General features: G+C 52.5%; 1 protein-coding gene across 2 annotated transcripts; it reads right to left on the minus strand.

The window, feature by feature from the left end:
• Nucleotides 1–9,516: 9,516 nt before the first annotated feature.
• BOD1 (biorientation of chromosomes in cell division 1) lies at nucleotides 9,517–17,329 on the minus strand (the record flags this gene model as incomplete). 2 transcript variants are annotated; one of them, XR_013992349.1, is made up of 4 exons in its annotated part: nucleotides 9,517–10,234; nucleotides 11,151–11,419; nucleotides 13,507–13,631; nucleotides 17,090–17,329. XR_013992349.1 is itself a non-coding variant. In XM_081034988.1 (4 exons), 3 exons carry the CDS (start codon nucleotides 17,327–17,329, stop codon nucleotides 11,224–11,226), a joined length of 561 nt encoding a protein of 186 aa, XP_080891114.1. In that variant the 3' UTR covers nucleotides 9,517–10,234; nucleotide 11,223. The 2 variants fall into 2 exon arrangements, 1 of the variants encoding a protein (XP_080891114.1); XM_081034988.1 differs by having other exon boundaries at nucleotides 11,223–11,419.
• Nucleotides 17,330–18,277: the final 948 nt, after the last annotated feature.

Below are 18,277 nucleotides of genomic sequence, written 5' to 3' on the forward strand. Positions count from 1 at the left end.
CAGCCATCTAATGAAACGCTGCAGTTGCCAACATGTGCCAGCCCCTGGGAGACTTTATGGGCACTTAAGTGTCTGTCCTTTGGATTATGGAGCTCACTTGCTGTGAATAACTCAAGGTCAGTGAGAGCCTGGCCAAGGTCACGCAGTCCCTGCCAACAGAGTTGGTGTCCCCTGAGGGCTGAGGTCTGTTCCAGAAGGGAAGATTGGGGTTCCCATTAGTCACAGTCACATTGCGCTTCCTTGTTCCTCAGGGTGCTGTCTGCCCCGGGAGCTCTCCCCACACTCCAGCACGCAGGCTGCAGGAGACATTGTATTCTGCCTTGTTCTGTCCTTGAGCTACCTGCAGACTCCGAGGCCTGAGAGGCAAGTTTCTTGCTGAAGTCATGTATCCTGCGCACAATTCCATTGCTATTGGACAGGAAATTGTCTCTGATGGCTGTCTGTGCACAGGTTTGGGGCTGGACGCCATTTCTGCAGGCCTGCATCCCGAATGGAGAAGAGGTGTCTAGAGTCAGAGCTCCCCTGGAGGCTCTTTGAAATTAGCTTGCAGACTGTCCCCATGACGTGCCGCAGGCTCCTCCACCCCCCTCTTCAGAGAGACAGGCAGAGTGGGGCGAGGGCATCGCAGGGTTTGCAGTCAGATAAACTGGCTTGCAACCTGGAGCTACTACTTGCCTATGTCACCTTACAGGACTGTCGTGAGGATTAAATGAGTCGTCCATGTAAAGTGTGTGACGTCATGCCTGGCATGTGGTAGCTATTGTTTGTGTAAAACTCAGCCCCCTGCATGCTCTCAAAATCATCCCGTTGTGTATAAGCAGCGGTGATCGGTGTAGTCTTTCCTCAGGAGTTAGCAAGTTGGCCAGAGGCCTGTGGTGACTTTGCGTTCTCCACAATAAAAACAAAACAAACAAAAAAACCTAAAGACCTCCTTTCAGAAAGTGTGTTCCCCCACGTTCCCTTTGGTTACCCTGCCACCAGGCTGTCCCTCTCCGGCGCTTTGCAAAGTGATGGCCTGGCCCAGCTGGAGGTGGGCGAGACAGAAGCCGGGCGGGCGCCCTCTGGCTCGAGCGCTTTGCTTGCTGCTCGGCCCTGCCCTGTCCTGGGCTCCGTGGTTATTTCCATTACACCAGTCTGCCACACTCCCACCGACCTGCATGGGGCAGCCTCCAAGGGCCACCAGGGAGCGGTGTTTACTTATCCTGCCTTGTCCGTTTATAGCAGTGGCACTGAGGAGACCAGTGCTGTGGTTGGGTCTGGGTGACTGCCCCACAAAGACAGCTTTCAGGCCTCACTCAGCTGGAAAGCTGAGGACAAAAGCAGGGTGAGATGGAAGGCAGAGTCAGGCTGGGGTCTGGGTCAGGCCAAGAGAGCAACAGACAGGCAGAAATTATGGCGGCTACTGTGTCTGAAGTTCTCACGGCTCCCACACTGCATTAAGGGCTTTGCATGCGTTATCTCAGGATTTCCTCCATACGGATGGAAACAGAGGCTGCTAGCTACTTCTTTGTGGAGCTGCGATTTGAGCCCTGAGCTCTCTGAAGTGGAAGACTCTGCTCTCTCCACCTTGGTTTTTTTGCCTTCCGGGGTAAAATTAATACCAGTATTGCTGTTTAAAAATTATCTGTAGTCCTCAAAGCAGTTTTACAGATGAGGAGACTGAGGTTCAGAGGGGACCAGTGACTTTCTGTAGTCACAGGCAGAACGTGACAGAGCAGGGGCACATCCCTCAGATCCTCCAGATTGTGAGGGAAGGAGCCTGGTACTCGGGCCAAGAAGCTGTGTTCTGTCGGAAACTTTCCCTTTAGGGAAAGGCAAGGTGCCTTCTTCCCGACCAGCCTTACAGGTAGCACCTCGCTGGCTTCCTCTCCTGGCATGACGACACGACATGGAGTGCTCTTCTTCCCTGTATCTGAGAAGGACAGCAGGCCTCGCCATCCTAGAACTGGCTTGGGCATGTGGCCCAGCTTGTCTCCCTAAAGCTTGGAGTCAGGGTTTGAGGCCAAAGGCTCCGCTGATAATAAATGACCACTTTACCAGCATCCGGTGTACAAACGACTTCCTCAGGGACATGAGGGGAGGCAGGAGGCTGGGCTGGGGTTGGATAGAAGTGGTCCTGGGAATCCAGGTCAAAGGGGACCCGTTTTACAACTGCAGACCACAAGCTATTCCCAGCAAAGACTTAATGGGGAAAGTGGAATGGCATAACAATACTTTTTTATGGCGATTTCATCCAGTCCTGCCTACTATGTTTTCATCCACCTTTGTCCAGACATTTATGGAGATGTGTGCTTGGCATGGAAACCACTAAGATCCTAGCTTATGGTATATAAGTACGTTTCCGTTAGTTTCCACAGTTCATGAAGACAGCTGCCTGGACTTTGACCGAATTTGGAGAGTATGTTCGAGGCGGTCTGATGTCTGAGGAGAAAGCCCCAGCAGTCATTGAAAGACAGGCAGCTGTCACCAGGGTGGCTGACACTGAAACCCAGCAGGAGACACAAAAAGCAGATGGGGGCAGCGTGGGGACAATGAGACAGTGTGAACAAAGAGAAAACAAAGGCTAGCCTGACTCCCAAGTCTGGGAGGTGGCCCTCCTGTTTCCTCTTTCAGCCAAGCCTGAAGTCAGCAGAGTGACCTGCTCCAGCTGGCAGGGGCTGTCACATGCCGTTGACTCAGTGCTTCAGCCATTTCTTCTCTTCATTGTCACCATCTCCTGGCTGGTTCTTTCTCAGGAGGGAGCTGTCAGTTCATGCTGTAAGACCTTGAAGTAGGGATGAGGTCAGAGGTTACACACTGTTACTGAGTCACCAGATGGGGCTGGGCAAGTAAAAGTGGTATGTAGTGGGCAGCAGTAACTCAGGGGCAAATTATGGACCTCATGAGCTTGTGGCTCTCGGGGGAGAGGTTGGAAATGGAATATTGGCGGTATATTATGGGGAGATTGCCTATATTTGCAAGGCCTTACAAGAAAGAGAGGAGCTCAGAGAAAGCATTCCAGTGTGTAAGCAGAAATGAAAAGGAGAAGGGGAGCCCAGCTACACGAGGACTTGTAATGCTGGTTAATTAAACTGATCTGGGGCCCCAGACAGCAAGAAACGAATGCTACAAAGGCTTCTGTGTCGTAGTCAGATTAAGGATGTCATGTCCAGGCCAACTTTTCAATGGGACAAAATGGCCCGGGGGAGAAAATAAGTGTAACCCCTAAATTTTGCACAGAAGCCCCATAGACTCGAGATTTAACCCAATTGCTGCTCCAATAAGAGTTCTGGATAAGTTTTACCACATTCAGCCTCTCTAACATTGGTTTAACTTCTACCTTAGCCAATCTATTGCTCTGTAGGGGAGGAAATATAATTTTCCCTCTACCGTTTGGAGTTCTTACCTGAGACTCCAGTAATAAAAGACTGATTAACAAGGGAAAAACATGAACAAGAGAAAAACAAACAGAAGTTGATTAACATGTATCTCTCCTGCACAGGTAGGAGATACCCAGGGAAAAATGAGTGACTCTTTGAGACGGCTTAAGACTCTGGCTTAAATATCATCTTAATAGGAAAAATGGAGGGGAGACGTAGGCCTCTTCCGGGAGAGTAAATGATTTTCAGGAAAGACGAATGGGCTGTTGAAGAATAGATAGGGGCCTGCCCGGTGGCTGGGGCTGTTGGAGCTCCGTGCTCCTGACTCCAGGGGCTGCTGGTTCGGTTCCCAAAAGTGGGTTCTCAACCATGGGGTTGCCGGTTCGATTCCTCGACTCCTGCAAGGGATGATGGGCTCCGTCCCCTGCGGCTGGGATTGAACACGGCACCTTGAGCTGGGCTGCCGCTGGGCTCCCAGATGGCTCGGTTGGTTGGAGCGCGTCTGTCATGCAGGGTGTCAGGCGGGGTCTCTGCTCCCACTCCCCACATAAGAACGCAAGACATGGTGAGGCCAAAAAGGAACACCCACGGAGCTACAGATAGGGGAGTCATACCACTATAGTCTCGCTGGCAGCTGGGTTGGAGACACAGGAAGCAGGAGCCACACTGTTCGCAACCCTCACTGCACCATTTGCAGGCTCAGCCACCATCTTGCTAGCCCCCATTTTCTGCTAGCGTAGCCACAGCACTTATATTAGTGCCCAATGGCTCAATGGTTACAGCTGATGGCCAACTAGCCACAGCTGACGGCCATCTACTACGTGAGCCAACACCCCTCCACATGAGGCTGAGAGACTGGAAACTGCTCTCTGGGGCTCTGTCCCCACAGCGTCCTCTCAACCACAAAGTTGCTGGTTTGACTCCCGCAGGGGATGGTGGGCAGCGCTCCCTGCAACTAGCAACGGGCAACTGGACCTGGAGCTGAGCTGCGCCCTCCACAACTAAGACTGAAAGGACAACAACTTGAAGCTAAATGGCACCCTCCACGACTAAGATTGAAAGGACAACAACTTGACTTGGAGAAGGTCCTGGAAAGTACACACTGTTCCCCAGTAAAGTCCTGTCCCCCTTCCCCAATAAAATCTTTAAAAAAACACGAATATCTTACAAACGATGGTGTCACGCAGGGGACCCTGCTCGCTGCGCCATTTGTCGTGCAGGGTCTCTGCTCCCACTCCCCGCCCAAGAACGCAGGACACGGTAAGGCCAAAAAGGAACACCCATTGAGCCATAAGTAGGGGAGTCAAACCAATATATTCTCGCTGGCGGCTGGGCTGGAGACACAGGAAGCAGGATCTACATAATCTGCCTAACAGCAGTCCGCGCTTGCCAGCCACCATCCTCTTGCTAGCCCCCATTCTCTCTCTGCTAGCGTAGCCACAGCCATTATATTAGTGGCCAATGGCCTACGGGTTACAGCTGACGGCCAACTAGCCACAGCTGCTGGCATCTGATCACAGTTGATGGCCATTTACTACCCGAGCCAGCACCTTTCTATGTGAGGCCGAGAGCCTGGAAACTGCTTTTTGGGGTTTTGTCCCCACAGATGGTATCCGTTAAAAAAAAAAAAGAATAAATGGGTGGTGTGACTCTTTGTGACACAGTTTGTCTCGGTGTGGTGTGTCCTTCTAGTCTCCTCTCCTGTGATAAGAGTCCATCTTCCCTGGGTGATGAAACTCCCAGACAAGGGACTGATGATAACTGTGGGGACAAAGCCCCAAAAAGCAGTTTCCAGGCTCTCAGCCTCACATAGAAAGGTGCTGGCTCGGGTAGTAAATGACCATCAACTGTGATCAGATGGCCATCAGCTGTGGCTAGTTGGCCGTCAGCTGTAACCTGTAAGCCATTGGCCACTAATATAACTGCCGTGGCTAAGCTAGCAAAAGAATGGGGGCTAGCAAGACGATGGTGGCTGAGCCTGCAAGAGGAGCAGTGAGGGTTGCGAACAGTGTGGCTCCTGCTTCCTGTGTCTTCAACCCAGCCACTAGCAAGAATATAGTGGTATGACTCCCCTACCTATGGCTCCGTGGGTGTTCCTTTTCGGCCTCACCATGTCCTGCGTTCTTATGTGGGGAGCGGGACCAGAGACCCTGCAGGCCGCCCCGCACGACACAACCGAGTTCCTTTTGGAGGATGTCTTTAGGCAGCTGAGAAAGACTTCCTGTGTATTTACTGTTTCTTTAGTGCTTGCAGCTCAAAATCGTCCACGTACCGAAGCAGTGTATTTTGGGGAGGCCTCATTAGGGGCCAGAACTACAGATCTATAAGCAAGTCGCCCCATTTTAATACACTGGTCATTAACTGAAAAGAAAACAAGAGCAATCACACCTCCACGACCATAGAACTTGGCTAGAGGGCAGAGCAGACAGCCTGTCAGTTTGCAAACCCTGCCCTTCACGCCCATCTGCGTGAGGAGGCCAAGCTGATCTGATGGTGGCCTGCGTTTGGAGGGACGGGTAGACCCCAGAGGACTGAACTTATTCTGTGAAGACGTAGGCACCGTAGCAAAGGGGGAAAAGAAATCAAGGGCTTTGAATTCCGAGAGGCCGGGGTTCAAGACCTTGCCCCTCTTCACAGTTGCATAAGGAACAAGGCGCTCCGCCTGAGTCATGGTGTTTCCTTGGCCTTAAAATGGAGAATACACCCACCGAAAAGGCATGAGAATGAAGTACATTTGTCCATGAGGAAAGGTCTGCCACCTCCACGCAGCGGGGACACTGAGGCAGACAGGTGGGGTGGGGTCCCTGTTGGCTGCCAGTGGCCCTTACAGACCGAGGCTCATTTCGACCTCCGGCCTCACTCCCAGGGAAGCTGATCGTCTTTTTACTGGGGAAAAAAGGCTGTTATGACACCTTGGAATGGACATATACTGTAAATTCTTACACAGCGCTGCGGATGTCCACAGCCTTAGCCCTCCCTCCCATCGCGTCCAGTGAGGCTCCCCGATAAAGGTTTATTTAAAAAAAAAAGAAAGAAAAGAAAATGTCTGCCACCTGGTGGGGCCTCGCCGTGTCATGCAAGCACTGCTTCAGGAAGGAGGGCCAAGTGGCTGTTTGGAGATTGCTGTCAGACTGGTGAGGTCTCAGTTCATGTGATCCATGTGAGAGGACGTGTGGCCTTGGAGCCAAGCCCACCCCGGTGACGAGGCCGTAGAATGGACCGCCTGGCTCCTCCACCGGTAAGGTGATAGACGGGTGCCATGCACAGTGCCAGCGAAAGCTCGGCTGTGCCAGCGCTCCTGTCTGCTTCACACCCCATCCCCAGGCATCCTCAGGGCAGCCAAGGGAGGCAGGGCCCGGCCCCCTGCCAGGCTGATCCAGGCACAATGTTTAAAGTCAACCCTGGCTTTGCTGGCTCCCCACAGGCTTTAATTTAACAGCCAGTGGAAGCCCTTCTGCAGAGTTCCTGGTGGTGCTCTGAGCTGCGCAGGACACGTGCCTTCAGAAGACTGCTCATAGCTTTGGAAGCTTAGGTGTGTTACGTGCAGACATTTCTATGTCAGAATGTCCATCAGCACAGTCCTTGCAAGGGACTGATGGGAGAATAATAATGATAATGACGGTGATGATGCTAAGTGACAGCATTGCCCCTCAGGAACTGTTAGAAGAGACACATTGTTATCCACTAAGTATAATGAGGCCATCATTACCACTGTATGATGGCGTTGGGAGAAGGATTTTCAGTGTGCATCAGGACCACCTGGAGGGCCCGTCGGCCCCTCCCCAAGTCTCTGAATCAGCAGATCTGGGGCGGGGGCTGCATTTCTAGCAAGTTCCGTGATGCTGCTGGCTGAGGGTCATGCTTTCAGAAGCGCTGCTTTGCTGGTTGGTGGTATTTATTCAGTTCCTAGTGCTAGTGACACAGAATGACTGGGAACCCTGCACTCTGATGAGTACACAGAAACTAAGGCTAAAAGTCAGAAACAGGATGAAATAAGCCTGAAAATCTGATGGCGGCTCCACAAACTTCTCTACAGAGCAAGAGAAAGGTAAGACAGTCCTGACTGGGTGGGGAAGGTGGCTGACACTGCCCGTCAAGCGTTTTTCGGCTGGTTATCGGGAGAATGCCAGAGGCAATGGTCTCCTGCAGACGTGGCTCCAGGCAGAAGAAGTGGACTTCAGAAATGAGCAGGGGCTCTTAGTATCCTGAGGACTCTAAGGCCTTGGTGGTTTGTAAAGGTTGCTACTATTTGTTGTCTTTCAGAGGTGGCTGCTGTGCCTCACTGGGCCTTTGCAAATGGCAGTGGGTTTTCCAGCTTTAGGGAGAGAAGCCTTGAGGTCCGTGACTGGTTTCCTGTTTAGGAATGAATACAGCAAGCATGTTTGGGTGTGTGGGGGCAAAGTGTTTCCAGTGGTCTCGTCTTGCTCAGGGAGCCATTGTTCTTTAGCTGAGAACACACGTGGCTCTTCTAGGCTGTGCATGCCTAACTCATACCTGAAGCACGAGGGCTCCACTGACTCAGCAGGTGACCAGTTCCCAAGGAGGGGCTAGAGGCTGGCTGTTGGCTCTCAGCCCCCCCTAGTACTGTTTGTCTTGACTGCCAAAAAAATACACCAAATGTAGTCAACTGGGCATTTGGGGGCAGAAAGTATGGCTTCTCTGGGCTGCTCTTTTGCTGCACTGAGGTCCGTGTTGGATTGTGGGGGTGGCGGGGGGCGCGGTCAGACAGCGGCTGTGCAGAGCTCCCCGCTGGAGTACACACCTCATTGGAAGGGGGCTTCCCTGTGAAGGGCCTTAGTCTTGAAGGGGGTACACCAGTTAGTCTGAGAAAGTTCTTTGCAAAGTACAGACTGGTAAGACCGGTCACTCATGTCTGTTAGTTGAGTGCAGGGGACTAGAGAGCCCCTTCGCCTCTGGTTGTTGAATCCGAAACTGGAAAGGACTGTAGCCGGTTTTAGCTGGAAATGGAACTGCGCCCACCAGGAGGTGGGAAGCGGAACACACTTAAGTCACCTGCCCTAAACAAGGGACCAGCTGGTTTTGAAATGCATGTGGCAGTGCAGTCCTGATATACGGGTATTGCTGGTAAAGGTGTTAGTAGTTTAACAGGGAACCAACCAAATAGAGGTCCTCGAAGAATGTCATTTTATCGTCATGTTGATAAGCAAAAAAAAGAAAAAGAAATCCAGTTCCTGGCTAGGACCACTGTGTGGAATGGCACGTTCGCCCCACATCCACGTGGATTTTCTCTGGGTCCCTCCCACATCCCAAAGACGTGCACGTGAGGTTCACTCGTGTCTGAACTGTCCCAGTTGGAGTGTGTGGGTGTGTCTGAGTGACCCTGCCACGGAAGGGCATTCTGTCCAGGGCGGGTCCTGCTTTTGCACCCTGAGCTGCCAGGACAGGCTCTAGCCACCTTGGACCCTGAATTGGAATAAGCAGGTTGGAAAATAATGATCTTGGTTTTATTCATCTTTCTTAAGTGTATGTATGGCTCACATTTATTTCACTAATATTAGAAGTGTTTTGGGTCTTTAGTAGTGGTGATGTTTTTGTGACCAGAAATATGCCATGGGAACTTAAGTCTTGTTTATACCAATTATTAGCCGATGGTAAAATGGGTTTCGTTATGTTGTTTCACTTAAAGTCGTCGCAGTTTCTAAGAACCTATCAACGATGTTAAGTGAGGACTTCCTATAGGTTACAATTTATAAGATTAACAATATCCAGTAGTAGTCTCAACTAAGAACCAAGGACTCTTAAAGGGACTGACATTACCCGAGGCTTGGGGTACAAAGTGTTAGGAGGACCAGCGGCATCACCGGAGCCTGGAACTTGTTACGTACACTTAGGTCTCACCCCACATCTTCCGTCAGAACATGTGTTTTCCCAGGATCCCCAGGCGATCCTCCCACACATTCAAGTCTGAGTAACACCAATATAATGTACCGACCTGAACTAAAGACCCGCTTCAGCAGTGGTCCAGAGAGGAGAGGAGCTGCCCGCCCACTTCTAGCCTCGCCTAGTGGCTTCAGGGCAAAGGCTCCCGCCCTTCACCACCATGAAGTCATGTGTTGTGCACAGGAGTGGTATGTAGGCAGAGGAAAAAGCTTTGCTTTCATACCCCGGCGTCTATTATTCAGTTGAAGCTTCAGAGTAAGAGTTTCAAACGATTTTATTATAAAACTTAAGCTATTTATTAATCATTCACTTTTCTAAAAAACACAAACGTGGGAATAAAATAAACACCCAAGACTGCCTATCCCTGCAGGATAGGAAGAAGCCCTAAACAGAGAGCCTGCAAATGTTTCCTTGTATCTAATGTCTGAGCCTCCTCATGCATCCTGGGTCCCCTACAAGATTCACGTACACCATCACAACACCTTAAAGCTATTTGCTGCTAGTGGCTTGTGCATTCTAGTTTGTAACTGAGAAACGGTATCAAATGAGCACTGTCAAAACTCGCTCTCAGCTAACCTTTACTGTCATTCTTAGAAATTGTACCTTTGAGACTGGTTCTGTTCCTTTACTGTAGCTTTTTTTATTCCCCAGCACAAACCCCAAAATCCACATGCACCTCTAAGTTCAAGTATTAAGGTTTGTTTCTGGAGAACACCAGGTTGATGTAGTGTTTCTTCAGATCTCTGTAGTGTCTGCTGGCTGTCATCCCTTCAGACAGGCTAGCCAGGTGGCAGTGCAGTGCAGGGGCACACAGGTCAAACTTGCTCCCTGTTCAAGCTGGACCCTGCCCCAAAGTCAAGGCTGCAATCAGTGACGACCGTGGCCTGTCTTCATTCTGAAGTTGTACTATTATGAACCGAATCCATTTCTTCACCGCTGATTCAGTGGAGCTTCCAAAAGATGTCAGGCATATTCTAAAAGGAAGAGAATCGGATCAAAATGCTTATTGGTGAGAGGCTACATCTACTTAGTTTTATGATGCTAAAGGAATTTACAGTTAAACCCGACAGACTTGAAATGGATGTTTTATCCTCCACAACGGCACCGAGGTCTCCTCCCACACAGGCGTGAAAGGACAAACCCCTGTCTGGAGTGAGAGCCCACGCCAGCCCGATGTGCTTGCTTTGTCCACTCGCTGATGCTCATCAAAAACAACCGACACCTTGAAGAATCGTGCAAACAGGACACCAAAGGGGAACGAGCGGCTAAGACAATCCCAGTGGCCACTAACACTGGACAGATGGGAGTCCACTGCACACTTGCTGATCACTGCTTATAGTTACTAATGTCTCCCAAACCCTGCAAAAGCCATTGTTTTGTGCATCTACGGCTGATTTTTAAAATTAAATTCCAAATGTAAAATAAGGGAGCACGTATAACAGGAGACCCACGGGAACTGACAGTGGTCAACTCAAAACCTTGGAGACCCAGGTGGGCTTAGGAGACCCAGCAGGGCTTAGAGCAGACTTTGAGTCCCATTTAGGACGCTGCCGCTTTAGAATGCACTGTGTGATTTTATATCCAAACTGCAAATTCCACGTTTAACTCCTGTCTAGGGGCGAGACTCATCTAAGCGGTTTCAGAAAAACAAGACTTTCATTTGAATTTCCCTTGTGCCCACCAACCATCTTAGCTGGTTTCTAATGAAGCATCTATTCATAGCTTACACATTTGTGCTTTGCTGGAACAGAAACTCACACTCACTGACATAGGAAAATGCTACTAATTAGTTTGTAGTAAAATACGACTCTTAAACAGTAGGTAAAGTCCATCTGCGCGAATATTTTTCTGAATAGACAAGAAATAGGACTATCCCCAATAATGGCTTACCCCTTTTCTATGCATTTCATTTATCTATAAGTCAGAGATGAATGCTCCTGGACAAAAGACGGGACACCAGACCTTAGGAAGCGTCCTGGGACGGGGCTGGAGGGTCTTGGCCTTCTGGCTCTGCAGGGGGTGCTGGCACCGCTGCTTTTTTCTGGGCCGCCAGGAACTCATGAATTGCTCGTTCTATCTGGGGTCTGAAGATGTGGTTTAGTTTGGGGTCCACCACCTGAGAAATTATTCTGTCCACTCCTGCTTCCAACATCCCCGACCTTGTGGAGACAAAGAGATCATTCTGTTATTTAGTTCCTTTGAGACTCTTTAGTCCCCAACAAGTGTTCTGTGCGAGCCCAGTAAGGATTCACCTGGTCAAAGCTACAGCCGCTCTAGAGAGTTCTTTCAAAGGAAGATCCACTTATCACATACAGAGGGTTCAAGCTGTTATATTTTTACTTCAGGAGGCAATCCACAAGCAGCAACTGCCTATTATTCCTAACTCGTAATCTCACCCACTACCACCTCAACCTTGTACAAAGAAACCAAGCGAAACTAAGTGGCCTGTCCCAAAGACAAAGAACGAGTGACAACATGGTAGGAAAGAACGTGATGACAGGTTGAGCTGAAAACCTTACTCTCACTGTCAAAGCCAGCGAACCTCAAACTTGACTGCACTTCTTTCCACAACATTCTCTGATTAGCCAGAGCAGAAGTGACCTGCCACAGCCACCTGGCCACGAGTCCCCTTGTCCAAGTCCAACCTGTCAGGGCAGGGGAGAGCTTCCGTCACCAGCAAGCCACGGGGCCTTCAGTGTGACTGACATCTAACACATACTAGGTGACTTGGAAGCAAACAGGTACACAGACAAGAAACACATTGGTTCTAAGCTCCTGAATGGCTAAAATACTCCCCAAATCTTATTTGAAGTAGAGCAAAAATTAGGCCGTGTCTGCAGTCAAACACTTGGGAAGGGTAGTGAGGACGAGTACAGTGACGGGAAACACATTACATTTGAAAAGTCGGAACTGCTCTTCTTGAAGGATGAAACTATTCAGATACCATCACAAGCACACGGGTAGGTTTTACTCATTTTCTTTTAGACTTGAGAGTTCTTGGGCCATTCAAGCATTTGCTTGGGTAAAAATAGGCCCTGCAATAAGTGGGCGGGTGGTGGCAGGTACAGCAAAGGAAACAGGTGAATGCACACAGCACCCAGTGAGACGAGAAACAGGCCCGGAGGTGTTCCGGCTGGACGGTGACCGAAGTGCTCCCTGCATTCAGGGGCGACTGCCAGTGCAACGACAGGAAGCCTCAATGGAAACACAGCGCCACAGAGTACAGGGGCACTTTCGGGGAGACCCACAGCACACGTTACGCCCTCCGAGATGAGCATGTGACACACAGAGGTCGGCATCAGGCCGTGGTCAGTCAGGAAGCAAAGCCACCCTTCCTTAGGCACGAGCCATGGCTTCCAGCTACAACACTGGTTTCCCGAGTCAGTCACAGGGGCTTCCCGGGATGTAAAAGGCTGATCAGGGAAAACAAAGAATGAAGAAAGCACAGGTCACTTTCCTGGACATTGTAAAGGCGTTGGAGGGAAATATGAACTCTTATCGGGCGCCTAGAACCCAGGGAAATGAGCAGATGTCCTGTGGTTAAAAGACTGGTGGTCACAATTAGGTTCAACAGTACAGCGGATTCCCGCGAAGCCTCCACACCGCGGAGCTGGATGGCTTCTGGGCCTGGATGGCTGGGCCAGCGAGCCTGCGCTAGGGGCCCCAGGGTCTCAGCAGGCGAGAGCACTCCAGGCTTAAGTAGAAAATCTGCCCTTTAAAACTGCATTGGAATTTGCCTCGGATTCAAAATGTTAGCCAGCATCACAGAGAAATGTCCCAACATTAAGCCCAAATTCATTATTTCAGGTTAAATACATTCTAGATCCAACCAAAAGGCAGGAAGTTTTACAGAGGTGCTAAAACTAAGCCTTCACCCGTGAGAATAAAGACCCAGCTCCTCATGCCTAAGACCTAAACATTGCTAGCTGGGTATAAAACTGCCACGGATGTTCAGACTACACCGCAAACGTCAGAGAGCAGAGACCACGCCTCGCCACGTGGAAGCTCTTTCGCGGCGCCTGCAGAGATGTGCACAGGCAGCCGACCCAGGCTGGAGACAGCAGCCAGGGCTGCGGCGGGCCCTTTGCTGCCGTGACCCTCATCTTACCAGAGGAGCAGTGTGCTGCTTTCGCATGTGCCCTCAGCTACGCAGCACTGTCCGCCCTGACCAAACAGACTCGCACCAGCCTGCTCACCAGTCGCCCTGGTGACAACTGCCTTTTCGCTCTCAGTTCCGCTTACTTACTGGACCACACTCTGCCTCAGACCATTTCGCAATTGGTTTTTGTTCATCGTAGGATTCCATTCCTGCTTGTCCAGATGTGTTGACACAAAATTATCCACTTTCTGCCTCAGGTTTTGGTAAGCTGGCTAAAATATTAAAAAGAAGGGGCAAGGTCAGAAGTTACATGCACCAAAGTGGTAATCAGTCATTCAGAACACTGCTTTTCATAGACATGCAGATTTTCAAGTCCTCAGACCACTTCGTCACGACTGAAGCTCACGCAGCACGGCCGACCACGAGTCATGGCTAACACCAGTGCCCCGTTTACGGTGGGTGGGCACAATGCCAGATGCTTTGTTATTACCCCAGTTACTTTTCAAGGAACTATGAGAGGTCGTGTTAGCTCTCAAATCCTGCCCTCCTTTTAGAGATAAGAAATTTAGGCTCATAAAAAGTAACCTTGCCCATATGGCCAAGCCAAGGTCAGACACAGGCTGTTTCCGAATCAAAGGAATGGGGGTCCAGACCGGCTCCCTTGCTTACTAGCTCTCCGACTTTCAACAAGCCCCCCAGCATCTCAGTCTGCTGTTTCTACCTGGAAAACTAAGATTACTGCCCTGCTTACCTTGCAGGGTTTCCCAGAAACAAACAAGGGTTCAGGAGGGCCCATTCAAATCTCAGTATGATGCAAGAATGTGGACAAAAGCCAAGGCCTGTGGAACACTGGGAAAGGCTCAGGGGAAGGAAAACTGAAGCCCACAAAGGAGCTGGGAACACTTACTGGTCTCAAATGTCTCAGTGGTTCTAGACCCAACTGGGGTCAGGCAAACAAATTTAGTGGGAACTCGGTAAACACCAGGAATGCGTGTTCTAAGGCTCCAGAAGCTTCTGGTGCTCTCAGCTGCTCTCCCCAAACGAGGTTAATGGTGCACACTGCTGTTTGGCACCTCCCTCCCCACCCCACCCCTGCCAGCAGAGAATGCTTCTCTACCCCAGTGATGCCGAGTTGAATAAGTGATGTGCTCTGGTCCACGGAATGTTAGTGAATGTGGCTGTACTGTCTGGCGTGGCTCTTGTGCTCTGATGACCTCTACGAGGGCACGTCCTGGGGAGCCAGCCCCTGCCCCTTCAGCCTGGGACCTAGGATGACTGCATGTGCAAGTGACCTAACCCCGACCCACAGCTTGGACCCAAGCCCATGCAACCTTCAGCCTACAGCTGAGCCACCAGCTGAAGACCAGAGATCAGCTGACCTGCAGCCCTATCAGCATGAGAACAGCGCTTGTTATAAGCCACTGAGATTTGGCTTATGCTGCAGTGTTACTGTGGCCCAAGTTTGCTAAGTCAGATAAATGAAATCGACAAAAGAATCAATGGGCCTCAACTCCATGAGTGGGCTCTTCCAAAAGGCCAAGAACAGTGACTCACAGGCATCAAGACTCTGCACTAAACCCGGAAAGAGGAAGGCAGGGAGAAGAGTGAGACGTCAATTTCACAGACACCTGGGTACCAGCTGCCTAGCGACTCCTTTTTCCTGGTAATCACTATCCCTTCTTCATGGGTAGGGCAGTGGGTGTCATGTTCTCCTGGTGGCAGGGGTGTGGGTGCCGACCCGTGCTAAGACAGTGCAGACATTCCCTGGGATATATATTTTTTTATTATTAAATTTATTGGGGTGACATTGGTTAGTAAAATTATATAGGTTTCAGTGTACAATTCTATAATGCATCATCGGCATATTGCATTGTGTGTTTACCACCCAAAGTCAGTTCTCCTTCTGTCACCATGTAGCTGATCCACCCCTGGGATTTTTCAAACTGGAGCTGAGAGTCCCTTTCTAGAGGAAGAAGCTGTAAGATGTAATCAAGAGACAGTCACCAAGGGGATGAGTGCTCTGCACGACACTGAAGCAGGTATAAAGAACAGAGACGGAGGGCAGCACTGGTGGGCAGGCCTGGTCCAGTGCAGTTTGTCCCTTCCATCCTTCCTGGGATTCCAGGCCACAGACCCTCCCCTTTGCTTATGGGAGCTAGAATTAGATTTGTCCCTTGTAACCCGGCATCCAGACACTATACCTTCTGCTGTGAAAAACAACTCATTCGCTTTGAGGACAGTTTACTGAAAAAGGACTACAAATCCTTTTTGTAGTCCTTTGGGGGTTTCACCACCAAACCTGAACAGATCCTACCAGTACAGACTAATTCCCTCAATTCATGAAGTGAAAGGACCTTCTGTGCCTCCCGTTAACATTTTGCTGCATTACTAGCCCTCTCTCCACTCGCCCATCGGTTTATATGTAGTTTGGACGCACTGCAAAGTCCACTACAGTCCACTTTGCCGTGGAGACTTCAGCGTCTGGGTGGGGCCTCAGATTAGGTGTTTCCCGCCGGGTGTCCGGTGGTGCCGCGGATCCAGGGGCCACACTGACCCGCATGGGGCCAACGCAGCGAAGAACTCAGTGAAAACACACTTTTATGTCCAAGAATGGAAACAACCTGGGAACGACCAGGAGGAGCATCTAACAAGGTGTTCGGCGGGGGAGGCTCCAACTCCCCAGATAGTAACTAAGGAATGGTAACAACGAGCATAGTGCCCTGAATAAGCCGCACGAAGCGTCACGGGACGCAGGACACAGGGGCGGAGAACTCGTGATGGGAGTGGAGTGCACTCGGGCCCCGGGGAGGGCCCCCGGGAAGCGCGGGGCCGCCGTCCGTCCGAGACACCCCTCCCTACAGAAGAAACCTCAGCACCTCGTTTCGAGCACAGCACGTCCACGCGGTGTCTCCTCGTGCAGGAGAGACCAGCACTGCCCCCCGCCCGCGCCAGCGCCCGGCCGCACGGGCCACGTCCCCGCCCCGGGCTACAAGCTGTGAGCGCCGGGAAGGGCCGACTTCCCGCCCCGTCCGCGCCGCCGGGCAGAGCCGGGCCGGTAAGCGCGCAGGAAGCGCACGGGCCGCGTTCCCCGTCCTGCAGGCCCGCTCGGCTCCCAGGCCCCGTGCGAGGTCGGCGCCGTGAGGACTCCCCGGTCCCCGGGACCGGCCCCGTCGCTGCCTCGGAGAAGCGCTGGGCGTGAAGGCGGCAGGCACTGCTGTGTGTGTGTGGCCGACGCCGCGCGCGAGACCCCGCCGCGCACACAGCGGCGTGGCCGCCGGGGCCCGTTAGGCCGCGTTCCGCGGGGGCCCGGCCGCGGACGGCCTCGGGGTCTAACAAGGGCCCCCACCCCGGTCGGTCAGACGCGGCGCGCAAGGCGGGTGCCGGACTGCAGGGCCCCCTCCTGCACTGCAGCCGCGAGCCCGCGCTCCGCGCCCGGGGTGGGGTGTGGGGGGGGGACAGAGGACGACGCCCGCGCCCCGACGCCCGCAGCTCCGCGCCCCCCACCCCCGGGCCTTCCCCGCCTCCCGCGCGCCGAGCCCTGCGGTCCGGGTCCGGGCCGCCGGGAAGCCCGTCGCGGGGAGGATGGGGCGGCGCCAACGCCGGTGCCGAGGCCCCGCGTGCAGACGAGCGGCCGGGCCGCCCCCGCGGGCCACCTCCGGCGGGGCTTCTGCACCTGTCGGTCGTGTTAGGCTCCGCCCGCTCCGGGACGGCGCACGGGCGGCCGCGGTACCTTGGTGTCCACGTCGGCCAGGCAGTCCCGGCGGAAGCTGTCGAACAGGCCCCGGCTCTTGAGCTGCTCCACGATGAGAGCGATGAGCTGGGGGTCGCCGGGAGGCAGTGAGGCCGGGTTGTTGGGGCCTCCGCCCCCGCCCGCCCCCGGCGCGCCCGTGCCCGCCCCCGCCGAGCCCTGGCCGGCTCCGCCGCCGCCCACCGCGCCCGCACCCCCGCCGCCGCCGCCGCCGTCCGCCATGCTCGCGCCCCGGGCCCGCGAAGGAGACCTAATGCGGCTTCTCCTCAGGGACAGAGGGCCCGGGTCGTGTGGAGGTGGCGCAGGGGACGGAGAAAGAGGCGGCGGCGGCGGCGGCGGGAGGGGAGGAGGGGGAGGAGGCCGGCTCTGAGGCAGCCGCGCTGACAGTGGAAGAGGCGGCAGAAACGGCCCGCTCCATCCCGGGCGCTCTGCCGATGACGTCACCACCGGCCTTTGCATTGTGGGGCGGGAGGTTTTCGGCAGTCCTCTCCGGCTTTCTTATAAGGCAGAGGGCTGGCCGCGGAAACTACAACTCCCGGCAGGCCTCGGGCCCGTTCGTCGCCAGTGTGCGGCGGGCCTCGGCCCGCGTGGTTTCTGCTACCTGGGCTGGCCATCCTCTCCATCACTGGGAACCTGTCTCCAAGTTAGCACGTCCCAGCAGGGACTGATTATAAGAATAATCCGCGGGGCTGATTCAAGTTTTAGATGGACAGTATCGACCACTTATTATATAAGCTATCTGGCCCACATGTCAGTTTTATCCCTTAGAGATGCTAATGTAGTTTTTCTGGGTGGGGGATTAGGAATCTGCTTTTAACGTGCACTCCAGCGGCCTCCTTGGACAGTATCATCCAGGGAATTTGGGAAACGGTGAACTAGTCAGTCTTCTCTTCGGAAATGCGTGGGCTTCTTTGTCACCTTCTGATTTTAATAGCAATGCATACTTTTTCTGGAAAATTGGAAAATAATGGCAAATTGTCTTCCTGAATTCTTTCTTACGTGGGTGGATTTTATCCCAGGTGACTGTCAATAATAAGAAGAAGGAAAAGGAGAAGCAGCAGCAGCAAACTAGTAATGAGTATAATTGGAATATGCTAGGCACGCTGCTAAGCACTTTACACACACTGCTTCACAACAACCGAAAAAGCAGGTACTATTATCACTGCTATT

Source organism: Rhinolophus hipposideros, assembly GCF_964194185.1.
Source record: "Rhinolophus hipposideros genome assembly, chromosome: 23".
NCBI lineage: Eukaryota > Metazoa > Chordata > Mammalia > Chiroptera > Rhinolophidae > Rhinolophus > Rhinolophus hipposideros.